This window comes from Aquarana catesbeiana, linkage group LG06 (genome assembly GCF_042186555.1).
Source record: "Aquarana catesbeiana isolate 2022-GZ linkage group LG06, ASM4218655v1, whole genome shotgun sequence".
Lineage (NCBI taxonomy): Eukaryota > Metazoa > Chordata > Amphibia > Anura > Ranidae > Aquarana > Aquarana catesbeiana.
The window spans coordinates 266,164,715-266,182,052 of record NC_133329.1 but is presented as its reverse complement, the minus strand read 5'-3'; the positions used below and the strand labels follow the sequence as shown (position 1 = coordinate 266,182,052).

At 42.5% G+C, this 17,338-nt stretch overlaps 1 protein-coding gene across 4 annotated transcripts in view; it reads left to right on the top strand.

The window, feature by feature from the left end:
* LOC141146764 (alpha-aspartyl dipeptidase) overlaps nucleotides 1-17,338 on the top strand; it is a 123,170-nt gene that overhangs the window by 80,767 nt on the left and 25,065 nt on the right. For all 4 annotated transcript variants that reach the window (XM_073633315.1, XM_073633316.1, XM_073633319.1 and 1 more), the window contains exons 5-7: nucleotides 698-777; nucleotides 10,532-10,705; nucleotides 15,354-15,413. In XM_073633315.1, coding sequence (XP_073489416.1) covers nucleotides 698-777; nucleotides 10,532-10,705; nucleotides 15,354-15,413 — 314 coding nt within the window. The remainder of the gene's footprint in view (nucleotides 1-697; nucleotides 778-10,531; nucleotides 10,706-15,353; nucleotides 15,414-17,338) is intronic.

Below are 17,338 nucleotides of genomic sequence, written 5' to 3'. Positions count from 1 at the left end.
ACCCAGGCCTTAAAGTATTGCAACAAACCATTTAACACTGCTGTCCAAGGTGTCCCTGTGCGCCTTCATCCAGATTGGGGGCCCTCAAATACAGTAAGTATGATAATGGCCAGATCACCAGATAAAAATAGGGGGGGGGTGAATGCAGACACCACATCAAACAAATGCTAACATACAAAAGATAACATTTTTGGTTTTGGGATTATTACCTGTTTAAACATGTTATGTGTAATTCCAAAAGTTGTTCTCGGTCTTTTTCATGAAAAGAATAACTGGTGATCCTGCAATTAAGTTGCATTTTCAGACACTTCCTTTGATGAAGTGACAACTGTCTGCCTGTGTGCTCCTGCATTATCATCCTGTCACATACATCTTTGGTGGAAACTACAAGCAGCCATGCCACCACACATAGCACAAGTGTGGGCTACCTCCATTACTATCAGAAAGCCAAAACAGCTGCTGATGCTGAAGCAAATGCTTGAAGGCAAGAAGTGCCTGAAAAGGCGGAAGAGATGCAAAAAGCAGCACTGAGATGCAAAAAAAATTTAAAAGTGAAAATAGTGTTTTTTATAACATGGCAATTGTTTAGGACACACAGTGCTTTACCAAACTAAATGTCATCCATGGATCATACGTAATTAAAAAAATACTGTATAACCCACTGTATTTGAACTGAATGTCTGTAATTTGTGTCCAGGTGGTGGGAACACTTTCCGACTTCTGAAAGCCTTGTATGATAATGGCTTGATACCAGCCATCAGGAAAAGAGTATTTGAGGTAATGTGTGCTCTTCATACAGGCTTGTACACGACATACATTTTATAGTATAATTATTTCTTCTGCTTATAAGTCATGCATAGTCATTTTGTATGTGTAAGTTGTACTGATCTGTATATTGTTTTATGGTGCAGAAGGCATGACGCTAGGTAAGACAACAAGATCTCTCCTAAAGGCCCTTCATACCATATCACTCAAGGCCATATGTGACACTAATCTAGTTCTAAGGGAAGATTAATGTTAAACACTTATATCTAGAGGTGGCTGAGGTGGTATTTTCATATACCTTTTCTTCAGCACAGCTCCGTGCAAGGCAATCCACCACATCTCACTGCGCGATGGCAAATAGAACCAAATGAAAAAGTTAACAATGAGATGTGATGTAATCGGTGCACCGGCATTGCAGTCACCCCACTGCACACCGGCTGCTGTGTTGTAAAGGAGTGGCTGATGTGATTAGATCCTAAAGCCCCATACAGATGGACAGAATGTCAGGAGACATTTGCTGGTTCAAAAAAAAAAAACAGCTGACATTCTGCCAGTGTGTATGTCAATCTGTCCGACATACCACACTGTGTGGGGCCAGTCTGTAATGTTTGCTGTAGGCACTGGATCCTGCTCACCTTGACACAAAGTGCTATGTGTGTAGTTAGCTACACTGGTCTAGGATCATGGTCCATTTCTATGGTTTCCAGACCCTGAAAATCCCTTTAGGAATATACCCACTGTGACGGGCAAAGCAGAGACTCCTAATGGGCCTGGTGACATGATTAAAGTATTAAACTCAAAAACACTAATGTATTAAATTGCAGCGTACCAATACTTAGATGTGGTGGCTGCATTAAAGTGGTTGTTAAGCCACTATGTTATGTTTATACCACCCCCTTTGTTAGATAACAACATGTGTCCCAGTGTCTGTATTATATCCTCTCCCCATCTGACAGCTCCAGCGGGAGGGGCCGAGAACTTATGTATGGCCGACTTTAGTTGGCACAGGTAATGTTCAAGGGAAAGAGTAGTACCTGCTGCTCACTTACATACACCGAGATTCCTGGAAATATGGAAACAGAGTTGTCTCGATCGTGGACTAGCAGTTCTGCACATGATTATCAATGAGGAACAAATACAATTGGATGACCTTAAAAAAGAGATTGATATCAGTGCACAACTGCTAGAGCCATATAAAAATGATCAGGATTTCAATAAATACAATGATTCGCTCAAGAAGGAGGTTGAAAAGACACAAAAAACTCTCAAAATTACTAAACAAGAGAAATTCAAACAGAATCTTTTAGATTGGGAGAAAGGAGATATTTTTGACCCCACAGTACCGCGAGGGAGGAGTAGGTCACGTAAAGGCAGGAGAAATCGATCAGGTACATCTAGACCCAGATATACATCTACTGACAGTGACCCTGAACAACCAGAAAAAACCGTAGCTTTTTTAGATCAGGAAGGGGATATTATCCCCAAGACAGGCACCCAACCAACTACATCCATGATCAAAATCCAGACTCAAACCAACAGAGGAAATCGGGGAAAGGGAAAAGAAGGAAGGGAAAACCAAAGGGAACTCAGGTCAGGGCCACGCAAGTTCTAAATAGCGAAGTAAGTCAACCTAGTGACCCCTCTGAACAAATACAACCAGATCTGAAGGTTGTTAACCTATCAGATTTCCCCCTAAATCACCATCACATTTCCCTGCTGCAAAAAGGCCTAACATTCTCTCCCACCACAACGATGAGCGAATTTGAGGTTTTTAAGGATATTAATTTGTTTTTGAGGAAATTAATTTTTAGGTACTGGCACGCAAAGAGGGACACTCAAGATATAGACATGGACCAGCTAGATAAACAAGAACGCGACTCTCTCGAGGCCCTGATTGCCCTTCTTGATGAAAATCAAGAGTGGAATTCAGAAGGGGAAGCCACCCAAGTGTCATCGAGCTGTCCCCGTCCATCCCTACTGACGATTAAATCCCAAAAAATGCCCCCCCTGTCCAAACACAGACACATTCAGCTCTTCTTGGAACAAGTAAAAAGGGATCTTACAGGGGTCAATTGGGAATACAAAGGATATGACAATCTTAGTCGGGAAGAGAGAAGGGCCCTACGGGAATTAGAGAACGCAAAAGACATTGTTATTAAAGCAAGCGATAAGGGAGGCAATACGGTCCTTATGTCACATACCCTATATGAAGAACAAACTATGCGTCTTCTCCGTGATGGATCCACATATTTACGGTTACACCAGAACCCTTTTCCTCAAATGGTATCAGATTTAAACTTTAAGCTTGAACTAGCCTTTGAGGCAGGTTTAATTATTAAAAAGGAACTCGAATACCTCAGAGTCAGTGATTTCAACATCCCCACCCTATATACCATTCCCAAACTACATAAGTCCATTACTGACCCCCCGGGGAGACCAATTGTATCAGCTGTGAAGGGTCCCCTCGAGAGGGTCGGGAAGTATGTGGACTCATTGATTAAAGAACTTGTACATGAACTACCATCATATGTTCAGGATACACGGGATGTTTTGGGGCACTTGGAAGATATATCGATACCCAAGGGCATGTTACTGGTCGGAATCGACGTGGAGTCGTTATACACGTCCATTCCGCACAGATGGGGGCTAGCAGCGACACATTTCTTTTTGGATAATAAATTTCCGTCACTAGCAGGGCAAAATGAATTCATCATTGAACTGTTGCAATTCATGTTAGAAAATAACTATTTCCAATTCCTTGGGATATATTATAAACAAATTAGAGGCACATCGATGGGTGCCCCATGGGCCCCATCATATGCATGCCTGCACCTTGGCTACTGGGAATCTGAATGTGTGTACCCCTCGTCGATGTACCTCAGCCACTGTCGCTTGTGGCTGAGGTACATCGATGATGTGATCATGATTTGGGACGGCCTGCCATCTGAATTGACACAGTTCATTGATGAACTTAATGACAATGACCGTAATATCAGGTTAACATATATGTATGACCCCAATGAATTGTCATTTTTGGACCTCACTGTGTTTGTAAAGGATGATAAGTTACATACAAAAACCTTTCGAAAAGACACAGCAGCAAATACTTTGCTGCTAGCGTCCAGTCACCATCCCACATCTCTGAAACGGGGTATCCCCGTGGGACAGTTCCTCCGCGCAAGAAGGAATTGCTCAGAGGAGGGGGATTTCCACAGGGAAATGTATGACCTACACGGGAGGTTTCGTGACAGGGGTTACTCGCATACGGACATCAGACGTGCTAGGAAAAGAGCACTGCAGACAAATAGATCGTCCCTGTTGATGAACTCCACTAAAGAAAAAGGAAAAACCTCAAGTCACCCTCCCCTCAGAATCATTACCAAATTTGGTACCCAGTGGGACCAAATCAAAGAAATCCTGGGCCGACACTGGCACATTTTATCTGAGGCCCCCATTTTGGGAAAACTTGTCAGCAAAAAACCTTTGCTCACTGCTCGTAGAGCAACAAACTTAAGGGACCGCTTGGTACACTCAGAGTATACCCGCCCTAAAAAACGTAACTGGCTTCCACCCCTTAGGGGTATGTACAGTTGCGGTAGGTGCCATATATGTAGGTATGTGGAAAGGACCGATGTGTTCGCCAGTTCTGACAATAAAAGACAATTTAGAATTAACAGCTTTATTAATTGCACAACCACACGGGTAGTCTATATGTTGACTTGCCCGTGTGGCCTTATCTATGTTGGTAAGACCAAAAGAGAGCTAAAAATCAGAACTGGCGAGCACATCCAGAGTATTATTAACAAGGATGATGACCGGCCATTGTCACTGCACTTTCTTGAAAAACATGAGGGTAAACCTGATGGCCTTAGGGTCAAGGGTATATACAAGCTTAACTTACCCCACAGACGTGGAGATTTTGACAAGATCTTATGTCAGAAGGAGAAGATGTGGATCTTCTATTTAAACAGCATGCAGCCCTCCGGATTGAATAATGAATTCAACTTATCTCCATTTTTGGAACAATGATTTAATTATTAACAACTTAATTGTTCTCACCCGGATTTCGATCGGCTCTGACCGGGGACCCACATCTTCTCCTGAATGTAATGGGCAATTTCTAAAGAAGACTGATTGTATGTAATTTTATCCACGATTATATCTTTGCCCTCTACACGGAGGTCTGTAACTGATATGTGAGACGTAATTTATGCGAAATAGCTACGTATGATCTTACCCCATTTCAACTTGCTCTAATCATCTGGCTATAAACCAATCGATTAGATTGAAGCTGCACTGCCCCCTGATCATGGAATTTCCATATCTAAAACTATAATCTGTATAACATATTCTCTTTTTACTGTTCCATGCGGGGGCAATGCTAGTGTAATGTTCACATGTAACTGTATATCCGGATTATCCGGAATTATCTTGTATTAAGTTGTTTCATGTGACTTCACTGGCAATGTTACTGGCAACAATGTCTCTATCCCATATAAGGATAACAATACATGGGATGTGAGCTGCTATTTAATCTGGCCAAAGTGATGGTTAGTTGCATGTATTCATATTTATTATCTTTTTTGATTAACTAGGGGGACATCTCTGCTTTTTGTTAGGATAATGATGTATGTTGTAATTTAATTCAATTGAAACAACAGACTGTTCCCTCTCGCCTTTATATATCATTATCATTACCATTGTATTACTATTTAATATATGGCTATATATGCACTGATTTGGTTGTAAATGCAGCACTCCCCAATAACCCCTTTTTTGTATTGAGAGCAGTTTCTTGGCAAGCTTTTCTTTACTATTTTTATGATGGTGATGGACGCAATATTCAAATCTGACTATATATACAAGCTGGTCAGATTGAATTTTTATGCATCTACTACCATCAATGGTTTTGTCTGAATGGATGTATGTATGGGTGTGATCGGCACATTTTGGTGATTGTAATTTAGGTCAAGCTATGGTATTCAGGTGCTACTAATGAAGACAGGAAATTGAACATCAGCCATTTGGCTATTTAATCATTCAGCTACCGATACCACATTAGCTCTGAAGAAGCTTGGAAACAAGCGAAAGCGCTCAGCTTTTGACCCATGTGCAGGTGGCACACAGACTCTCACACCTCAACAATGATATCCTCAAACTGGATGTGAACATTTTAGACGACCTTGATCGGATCTTGGACATCAGGTGAAGCCTCCGTGGTGAACACGGACGCTGAGCGTCTCCTCGGACTGTATATACCACTGGGTATGAAACACCAATAGTTTGAACCCTGTGACTCACCATACCTTCTGTCGGAGGATACCCGGAAGTAGCCGCTTATGTCCATAGCAAGTCTATGTGCCGCATGAACGTATCCTCAGCCTACACGAACGAGGCTATCAGCAACTCCGTTGGGCTCTGCTTTTCCTTCATTGAAGACGCCAGACGGTGAGCTAAAATGTACTCTTACATATATGAGGCACTTTACTTATGGCCAATTTCCGTCCACCTTCAATGCCCTCTATGTGAGTTTGCTTGAGTTGAAATTGTTCACCACACAACCGGGACATTTTTACCTCCTTGGTTCCTGTCGTATGACACATACATATGTTTAACCAGCTTGGCGCACATCCGAAGGGATCTTTGTTGTTCATTAGCACTCGCACTTTATCTAAGTGGGACCAAAGTCTACCACTGATATAGCCAATCCGGCTCTGGAATCCCATGGAAATTGTATAGACCCGGGTCTCCAGTGACTTTAATTGATGAGTGTGAGTGCATGAACGTATGATGTATGTGTAGTGTCTGTGGTGGCCACCAGCACACAATAGGACTTTTTGCCCTATTTTTAAATACACATGGTTGTGGATTATGTTTCTACTCAGTATTATGACACAATAAAGTTTTTTAGGTTCAATTGGTTGTTCTTGAGCGGACCATCTTTTTTAGGGGGCCTCTTCTTGACCCCTTCCCTTCTTTCCTCACATATGCCCTTATGGTCCATTGAACAACTACTTGATAGCTAGCCAGCTACACACCATTGAGCTAATTAACCAATGATATGGGTGACACTAAAGATATATTAGTGTGATTAATTACCTCAGTGGGGGGGTAAATCCCTTCCCCCCACCTGTCACCCCAGAACCTATTGCTGGATGACTTTAAGGTGTCCTCCTTCCCCCCTTTTTCTTCATAATGTTCAAATTTCGTTTACAACTGATAATTAAAGCGGAGTTCCACCCATTTAAAATTCAGCAGCTACAAAAAGTGTAGCTGCTGACTTTTAATAATCAGACACTCACCTGTCCCACGGTCCAGCGATGCGGGTGCAGGAAGCTTCGCTCCTCTTACCCTTCTCTCCGAGGCGCCGGCATTCTACCTGTGGGCACCTGGCTGTGCCTTCACAGCCGGGCGCGCACTGCGCGCTGTGAATGGCCGCACAATCTTCTGGGACCTGTGACATGTCCCAGATGATTGAAGGGTGGGAGGGGAGAGGTGATCTTCCTTCTGGCGCTGCGGAGCCAGGGGAGGAAGTGGGAGCTGGGTGCCTGTAAAAACAGGGTACCCGCTCCTCCCCCCAAAAAATTACATGCCAAATGTGGCATGTCAGGGGGTCACCTACACTTTAAGCGGAGTTCCCCCATTTTTAGGGGAACTCCGCTTTAAGATCTGCCTGCACAGTACAGACAGGGTTAATTATGACAAACAGAGCTGTCCAGCCCCTTCATAAAGAGAACTAGTAGGATTTTTAGTCTGGAATTTCCAGGACAGAACATATAAAAAAAAAAAAAAAAAGTTGCAATTTTTTTTTAAGCTTTGACATGTGAATGAGAAAGCTTAAAAGGTATTATCCCAATTTGGCTGCAAAAGTGGAATACACCTTAGGGAAATGTTTCCTCCCTTCCCCATCCTCAATCCACTGGGGCTGTTGGTGTCTCTTGAACTTTTCAGCATCAAGCATCTGTATCCCACATTTGCAAGGCCGCCACATGGTCCTCTGTTCACACACTCTCCAAGTTCAACCAGGTAGATGTTTAGGCCTTAGCCTACTGCGAGCTTCAATCACAATTTTTTTGCAAGTATCCAGTCAACTGAAGGTAGTCTTCATATAACCCATGAATGGGGTAAAGGAAAAATCCCTGCTGCTAGCTAGGCTCAAGCTAGGCCATGCCCCCAACGCATTTTTCTCCGCACCCCAGAGCTTAATTATGTAACCCATAGTCTGTTATTAGTCCTGGGTCCTATACTGTACTCCAAGATGAGCAATTTATAGGAATGTCAAAATTCCTATGTAGCACCCTCTACCTTTAGGTAGGTGCTAGAGAAGTGGGTTTTTGTGTATGCTGCCAGTGCAGGTAAATTTAGGCAGGCCTAGCTGTAAGCTAGGCCTGTTTGTTTTGATCTGGGGGCAGGGGAGTGGTTTTAGTGTAGCAGCAGGTGACTGACATGTGCCTTAGCTCTTAAGCGCCTCCTCCGTTACCTGGGAGAAGGTTCTGGTAAAGAGGCAGGGCAGAGAGCTGGGAGTGACATGGAGTGTATGTGGGAGTGCTGACTAATCCCCAACTAGGATTGGCAGGGGGCAGGCCTTCTTTATATTAGAGCTGCACAATTAATTGTTAAAAGATCGCAATCTCGATTCACCCACTCTGACGATCTGTATTGCAGTTTTTTCCGATTCTTTCATGTAACAAGTATAGAGAGTTCTCTGCTCACTCTAGCAGTCTGACAAATGGGGCAGTTTGCCAAGTTTTTAACATTGTAACTCTTCTGGCTTAGATCAAAGGGATAAAACTTCTGTGTGAATATGCAGGTAGTTTAACCACTTAAAGTCTAAAACTTTTTCTGACACTTGTTTCTTAGTTAAAAATCAGATTTTTTTGCTAGAAGATTACTTGGAACCCCCAAACATTATATATATATATTTTTTTAGCAGAGGCCCTAGGGAATAAAATGGCGATTGTTGCAATATTTTATGTCACACTGTATTTGCACAGTGGTCTTTCAAACGCATTTTTTTGGAAAAAATACACTTCAATGAATAAAAAAAACGAAACAGTAAAGTTAGCCCAATTATTTTGTTTAATGTGAAAGATGATGTTATGCCGTGAGAATCGTGAAAAAATCGTGATCTATCTTCTAAGCGAAAAAAAATCGCAATTCTCAATTTAGCCAGAATTGTGCAAATCTACTATATATACACCCATGGTCAGCCTGCTATGGGGGGAGTTGTCGGGTGGATAAACTGAATGATAGAGTGTTAGACTGTCGTGGTCTAAGTGGGGCCCCCTTTCTGGGGGGGGTGTACCTCGGGCCTGGGGCTCGGGAGCTGGGGGGAGCCACTCTCTGCACGGTCATTGAGAGGCGTCCTGGAACAGGATCGGGAAAGAGGACAGTTGGGAGCACTGCCAGGCAAGTTATTCAGGAATCCATGCCGGGGTCGGTAAGTGAAAAGCACAGTGGAAACCTCTGGAAGAGACATGCCAGGAATTAGATGTGGAGCCAGAGGGAGAGACTGTGGGGTTGTTGTGGAGTCATTGCAGCCAGGAGGGCTGGCCGGATTTGCTTTGGACGTGCTGGGATCAGTAGTCCACCAAGTGTCAGCACATTTATTCTTCTCTTCTAAAATGGTTGCTACCACAAAGGGGACTGCAAACCCCTGCCTGTAATGGGCTATCAGGAAAACGTTAGGACTTATTCAGAGTGAGGCCTAGCCATGTGTTAATGGTGACAGTCTGGAACCTAGATTTGGACAGTGAAGTGAAGCAAGTGATCTCAAGTAGTGTGCTGGAGGAGATGTGCAGAGGAAGTGACTGTCAGATTTGGATTCAAACTACATTTATTTCCATTGCTAAAGATTCATTATCTGGGCATCCCATGTCCGTTTTTTCCATCCAAGTTTAATCCCCTAATAAAAACAGAAAAACAAGCAAGAGACTGTTCATTGTCTGGGAAAGTGTGCCAAAATGAATGTCTGACCAGCAGGGTGAATTGTGTGGATGCTAGAACGTGTAGTGACCCACTGAGGGCACCGCTACACCTATTTTTCCACATTTATTTTGTAAAGTGCTGTGCAACAGTGTGTGCACTGTGGATGTGCGCTCTAGAATAAAAGTAAAATGCAATCATGTGAAGCCATCACATGATCAAAATTACCACTCACAAGGGGGTCTGACTGATGCAACTATACCCGTTTCTCCCAGGTCCTTGGCTATGTAAGTGAATTGGCCTGGATGACATCAGTGGTTGCTAAGGATGCGATGGGTGCAGGCACCTACTGCTTATATAGCAACAATTGACAACAGAAAGCTGTAAAGTTCGGGCATCCCTATTCAACATCACTTAAAGATCATATTTGGATATAGTTTTCATGTGCTCCCCATATTTGCATGGTAGCCTAATTGGCTTCCACCCAAATAATGTTCCTAGTTTGCTTGTCTGCATGTTTGATGAAGTGATATTAGATATTGAGAGCATATAGTGAATAGAGTGTTGGATGTAGTGTATAAAAGCATCAATTAGCTTGTTAATGCAAAAAAAATAAGTACAATAATAGAATCTGACCTATGTAGGTTTATTGGTAATTAATGTACAGACTGTTGTCATGCTATTGAAGTGTTGGATGTTTAAAATGTGAAATATGTTTAAGATAGTGATTGATGTGGCTGATTATACATATACACTGCAAATTTGAATTTCTGGCATGTACATCTCCCTGTAATTTTTTGCAAACATATGATTATTCATGTATTCCTGTATATGATTCCAGGATGGGATCCCTTATATAGGTTCCAGTGCTGGTACTAATGTGGCTACTGTTAGCATCAACACAACTAATGATATGCCAATTGTGTACCCACCATCTCTACTGGCTCTTGGATTAGTAGCATTCAACATAAACCCTCACTACCTGGATGCAGATGTCAACAGCAGACACATGGGGGTATGTTTATTTATTTATATTGTCAATTTAATTGAGGCTTTGTCAGTCCCCTTTCACAACTATGCATTTGGCTTGTGTAATGTTATGTGTTGCATGGCACCGCAACCCACCACATTAGCTGAATGAAAGCTGTCAACCAACAATATCTTAAAATGAAAGTATTACTTTATTGCTATACAAAGTAAGCATCAGGGTAGCACCTGTTTACACTTTTCAGCCTACATAGACATAATCATACCTGGCTACACAGAAACACAATCATGGTTTTTTTAAACAGAGAACTCCACCCAAAACAAGCGAGTCAATTAAAACCAACAAATCAGAAATAAAATAAACACAATGCTGGAAAAAAACATTGGTTGCTACATTCATTAATAAATATTGTGCATTTGTCATTATGAACTCTTTAATAAAATTAATTTTATAGAAAGGTTCAGATCCCATCTTTGATTTAAAGTGCTACTAAACCCAGGACCCTGCATTCACTATATCTAGTCTCCCACAGTATACAGAACATGGAAATGCAATTGTTTTAGTAAATATAAACTGCTAAATACATTTTCTTATCAGCGGTATATAGCAGTATTATAACTTCTATCAATGTCTAGTTAAAGCTTGTAGGAGGAGTTTTTATTCTACTCTAATTATCCTATGAGGCTGCAGGATCCCTGACCCTCTGTCTGGACTTTGCTGATTGGCCCTGTGCTGATCACATGCACCCTCCCAAGAAAAAAAAACCTCTTGCAATACACAACAAACTTAGCATGTGCAGAGTGTGGCTCTGTTCTATCAAGAGATGGATTGGGGACAGTAGAAGGGGAGAATCAAAGAAGACCGGATCTAACAGCCTTTTTACACAATGCGCAGGATCAAACCCTTAGGTTCCACAGTGAATATACAGTGCCTTGAAAACGTATCATACCCCCTTGAAATTTTCCACATTTTGTCATGTTACAACCAAAAACGTAAATGTATTTTATTGGGATTTTATGTGATAGACCAGCACAAAGTGGTACATAATTGTGAAGTGGAAGGAAAATGAAAAATGTTTTTCAAATTTTTTACAAATAAATATCTGAAAAGTGTGGCGTGCATTTGTATTCAGCCCCCTTTACTCTGATACCCCTAACTAAAATCTAGTGCAGGGGTCAGCAACCTTTTTCCACTTAAGGGCCAGATTCAATGTATGTGAATGCATGGAGGGCTGCATTCACCTGCTAAGAAATGAAGATATTCAAAATGCTAACATAGTAATAATAACAGTACAGATTTACATCACTTTAAGGTGCTCCACTAATACAAAGCCAGTTCACGCTGAGGAAGTATGTGGCTGGGGATTCAGATTTTACTGCCCCCTCCCCCATTCTGGCACCCAAGGTTGGCTGGCGCCAGCCAGCATGGTCTGGAGATGGGGTTCCTGTCCCTAGGGAAAATGGGGTTTCTGCCCTTAGGGGAGATGGGGTCCCTGTCCCTAGGGAAAATGGGATTCCTGCTCTTAGCGGAGATGGGGTCCCTGTCCCCAAGCGAGAAGGGGTCCCTGTCCCCAGGGGTAATGGGGTCCCTAATAGGGTCCCCCCTATTGCAGTGTCCTCTGTACCTCTATAGCAGTGTCCTTTGTACCCTGGGGAGTGTACCCTGCACCCCCCCACTGTAGTGTCCCCTGCACCCCACCTCACAAAGACACACTGTGTAGGTAGAACTCTCCTACAGGTGTACAGCAAGTAGAGCAGAGATCGGCATCACAGGGCTGGATGGGGGCAGGAACTGAAGTTAACTTTTCACCTTAACAGGCTGGTGATTGATTGGTAGGATCGCCTGGCAACCAATCACCCCCTGTTTAATGAAAAAGTTAACTCCAGCAGTTCCCACCCCCATTCAACCCTGTGATTATGGCCGCTGTCCAATGAAGAGGACAGCGGCAAAAATGTCCAAGGGCCAGGTTTCTGGGAATTATCACGGGCACTGACGGGCCAGACATACAGCGGTGGCGGGCCGGGTGTGGCCCGCGGGTTGCCAACCCCTGATCTAGTGGAACCAATTGCCTTCAGAAGTCACCTAATTAGTAAACAGAGTCAACCTGTGTGTAATTTAATCTCAGTATACAGGTAATGCTTGAAAACTTAGAATATCGTGCAAAAATTAATTTATTTTACTAATGCAACTTATAGGGTGAAATTAATATATGAGATAGACTTATTACATGCAAAGCAAGATAGTTCAAGCCGTGATTTGTCATAATTGTGATGATTATGGCTTACAGCTCATGAAAACCCCAAATCCACAATCTCAGAAAATTAGAATATTACATGCAATCAATAAAACAAGGATTGTACATAGAACAATATCGGACCTCTGAAAAGTATAAGCACATGCATATGTACTCAGTACTTGGTTTGGGCCCCTTTTGCAGCAATTACTGCCTCAAAGCGACATGGCATGGACGCTATCAGCCTGTGGCACTGCTGAGGTGTTATGGAAGACCAGGATGCTTCAATAGCGGCCTTCAGCTCTTCTGCATTGTTCAGTCTCATGTCTCTCATCTTTCTCTTGGCAATGCCCCATAGATTCTCTATGGAGTTCAGGTCAGGCGAGTTTGCTGGCCAATCAAGCACAGTAATCCCACGGTCATTGAAAACCAGGTTTTGGTGCTTTTGGCAGTGTGGGCAGGTGCCAAGTCTTGCTGGAAAATGAAGTCAGCATCCCCATAAAGCTCGTCTGTGGAAGGAAGCATGAAGTGCTCCAAAATCTCCTGGTAGACGACTGCGTTGACCTTGGACTTAATGAAGCATAGTAGACCAACACCAGCAGATGACATGGCTCCCCAAATCAACAAAGACTGTGGAAAATTCAGACTGGACTTCAAGCATATGGCAGTGTGTGCCTCTCCATTCTTCCTCCATACTCTGGGTCCTTTGCTCTCATCAGAAAAGAGGACTTTAGACCACTGAGCAACAGACCAGGTCTGTTTTTCTTTAGCCCAGGTAAGACGCTTCTGAGGTTTGTTGTTCAGGAGTGGCTTGACAAGACGAATACGACATTTGAAGCCCATGTCCAGGATCCGTCTGTGTGTGTGGTGGCTCTTGATGTACAGACTCCAGCCTCAGTCCACTCCTTGTGAAAGTCCCCAACACTTTTGAATGGCCTTTTCCTGACAATCCTCTCCAGGCTGCGGTCATCCCTGCTGATTGTGCAACTTTTTCTTCCACACTTTTCCCTTCCACATAACTTTCTATTAATGTGCTTTGATACAGCACTTTGGGAACATCCAACTTCTTTTGCAATTACCTTTTGAGGCTTTCCCTCCTTATGGAGGGTGTCAATGATGGTTTTCTGCACAACTGTTAGGTGAGCAGTCTTTCCCATGATTGTGATTCCTACTGAACCAGACTGAGAGACCATTTAAAGGCTCGGGAACCCTTTGCAGTTGTTATGGCTTAATTAGCTGATTAGAGTGGGACACTTTGAGCCTAGAATATTGCACCTTTTCACAATATTCTAATTTTCTGAGATTGTGGATTTGGGGTTTTTATGAGCTGTAAGCCATCGCAACTTGCAGGCTCCACATCGCAACTTACAGGATCAAAAGGATCTACTGACAGCTTGGTGCCAGATACCACAGCATACCTTCAGAGGTCTAGTAGAGTTCATGCCTTAATAGCTCAGGGCTGTTTTGGTGGCAAAAGGGGGCCTACTCAATATTACGCGGGTGGTCATAATGTTATGGCCGATTTGTTTATAAGGTTCATTGCTTTATACACCAATCAATATAAAGTGCTTGTTCCTTTGTGTCAGTCCACAATCAGAAAACCAATCCTATATAAAGTGTTTATTGCAAATAAAGTGTCCAAAGAAATGTATCTTCTAGTTCCGAATCAAAAAAATCCAAAGTGCTTGTGCCACTGTGACTCCACTCTTGTGTTGTCATCAAATGAGTAGACTACTTGTCTTACATGCTTTTTTCCACAAAAGGTCTCCCTTTTTCACATCCTCCATATGTTTGCTTGGGGAGTCATGAACCAGAAGCAGAAAGTACACTCATCACAAAAAAAAATGCTTTAGGCCTCAAGCAAACGGTGCATTTGCTCAGCTCCTCTGAGCACCTTTTTTCATGGCAGGAGAAAAGCGGTTTAAAAAATGCACCCAAATACGTGTTTTGCACACACATTCAGGCACATCAACCGTTTGAGGGTTAATAGATTCCATTTGCCAGAATAATCATTTATTCTGGCCATTGGAATGAATGAACGCTCAAGCACTAAACCATGTTGAAGCGCATTTACACAAGTTGTTTTTCTGCTTAAGCACTGCTCTCCTGAAAGCGCTGGTGATGTTTTTTTTTTTTTAGACTGTAAATGCTCCTCATCTAATATGCCTGTAAACCCCCATGTGTACATGGCCAAATAGGCTAACATAGAGGTGCTTTTGCAGGCTGAAAAACAAATGTCAGAAGCCTTTAAAAGTGGTGTTTTTTAAGCCCTGTGTGCAAGAGGCCTGAAAGCAATTGACCATTGTCTTCCCATTGTGTGAACTGTTTTCATAGATGTTTAGATCAGCTTCTGACAAGTCACTTACATGAAATTTATTGTTCACTGTGATGTTACTTAAATATGTTATCTGTACGTACTAATGTTCTGCTTTGTCTGTTCAGGAGACACGAGAGCAACGGATATCTCAGTACCACGAAGAACCAGACACTCCTCCTGTCCTTGTATGTATGAACTGAATTTAAAGGTTTACTAAACCCTTTTTTTTTTTTTTTTTTTAATAACCAAGATATCATACTTACCTCCTCTGTGCAGTTGGTTTTTCACAGAGCGGCCCCGATCCTCCTCTTCTGAGGTTTCACCAGCGGCACTGGTGGCTCCTACTCTTCTCAAGGACACCCGTGCGGGCGCACTCCCGAGTCCTGCTGCTGCGTCCATTGACACAGACAACAGGACTCAGCAGCGCCCCCTGGCGCCCACGTCATTGGATTTGACAGCAGCGGGAGCCAATGGCTGCGCATTAGAATGCATAGAATGCATTAAGGTGAAAAACCTTAAGGGTTTACAACCCTTTTAAGCATATCTTGCATTTATGAGATGCCGTAAGCAGGTTTTAGATTAACATTAACTATTAAGCTACTGAATTGGTTTTTCAACTTCAGTTTTTCTCTTCATCATACATACAGGAATAGTTATTTATTGTCATGGCTACTAAAGTCATGGAGAAAACAAATGCTGATACATCATGTCTCCAAAAACAAATGTTTTTGTTCTTCTGAAAGTCTGTCTATTGCTACAACTTTTTTTTTATACTTGCACAGTTTCATAGTTAGGTTGAGAAAAGACACACGTCCATCTAGTTCAAACAATAAAATAAAAAACTGAAAAACAAATAAATAGAGGAAATAAATAGAAAATCATTATATAGAGAATCCAATACCCACAAATGTTTTAGAGGAAGGCAAAAAAACCTCATATGAAGCGTGGTCCATTTTGCTCTAGCGGGGAAAAGAAATTAATTTCTCCCTGATCCCCCAGGAGGCAATTGGATATTCCCTGGATCAACAATCCCTGGTGTTATTACCCATAAACACTAATATCTAGTGATGTTTTGTACATTTAGGAAGGCATCTAGCTTTTTCTTTAAAACTGCTGAACTGTTCAGAAATTCTTAAGTGACCCTTTTCCACATTTTTACATCTCTTACTGTGAAGAAGTCTTTCCTTATGTAAAAGTTTAATCTCTTTTCCTCCAGCAGTAAAGAGTGTCCCTTTGTCATGACTAGGGATGAGCTTCGTGTTCGAGTCGAACCCATGTTCGACTCGAACATCGTCTGTTCGATCGTTTGCCGAATTGCGAACGATATGGGCCGTTCGCGCCAAATTCGTGTAGCGCGTCACGGCCCATAATTCACTGCGGCATCGCAGTGCATTGCTGGCTGATGATTGGCCAAGCATGCACTATGACCCACATGCTTGGCCAATCACAGCGCCGTCTGTAGAGAGAGCTGTAATTGGCCAAAGCCAGGGTGGCTTTGGCCAATTATGGCTCAGGGGGTTTAGTACACGCCCCAAGCTATATAAGGCCGCCTGCACGGCGGCCCTGTGTAGTGTGTAAATAAAAAGGGGGGTGGTGGTTGCGCTGTGATAGGAAGGGGATGAAGGGAAAAAAGGGGAGACTAAACTAAAGTGCATGTGACCAACATGCCAGGTGACCAAAAAAACAATAAGAATCAATAAACCGAGAATAAGGGAGAAAATACTGACATGTGCATATAATAAACACCGTGAGAATACTACTAAATGGTGTATAAAAAAATTGCTGATATGAAGCAACAAGAAAGATGAATTACATAGCATAACAATGAACAGTGCACATGAAATGAGGAAGGCGACCAGGCCAATATAAAACACAGGTGATAATTACATTGATGTAAAATGTGTGAGTGAAGTATGACAAAAAAAAAAAAAAAATGTGATAATTACATTGATGTAAAATGTGTGAGTGAAATATGACAACACACTGAGTGGAGCACGGGACGCTGCCACACAACAGCTGATGTGACGAGCACGGCGCTCGTGGAGTTTTTACCCCCCAGCTGTCATCTTTTGTAAGTTTATGACGTTTTAGTTTGTGTATTAAAGTTTAT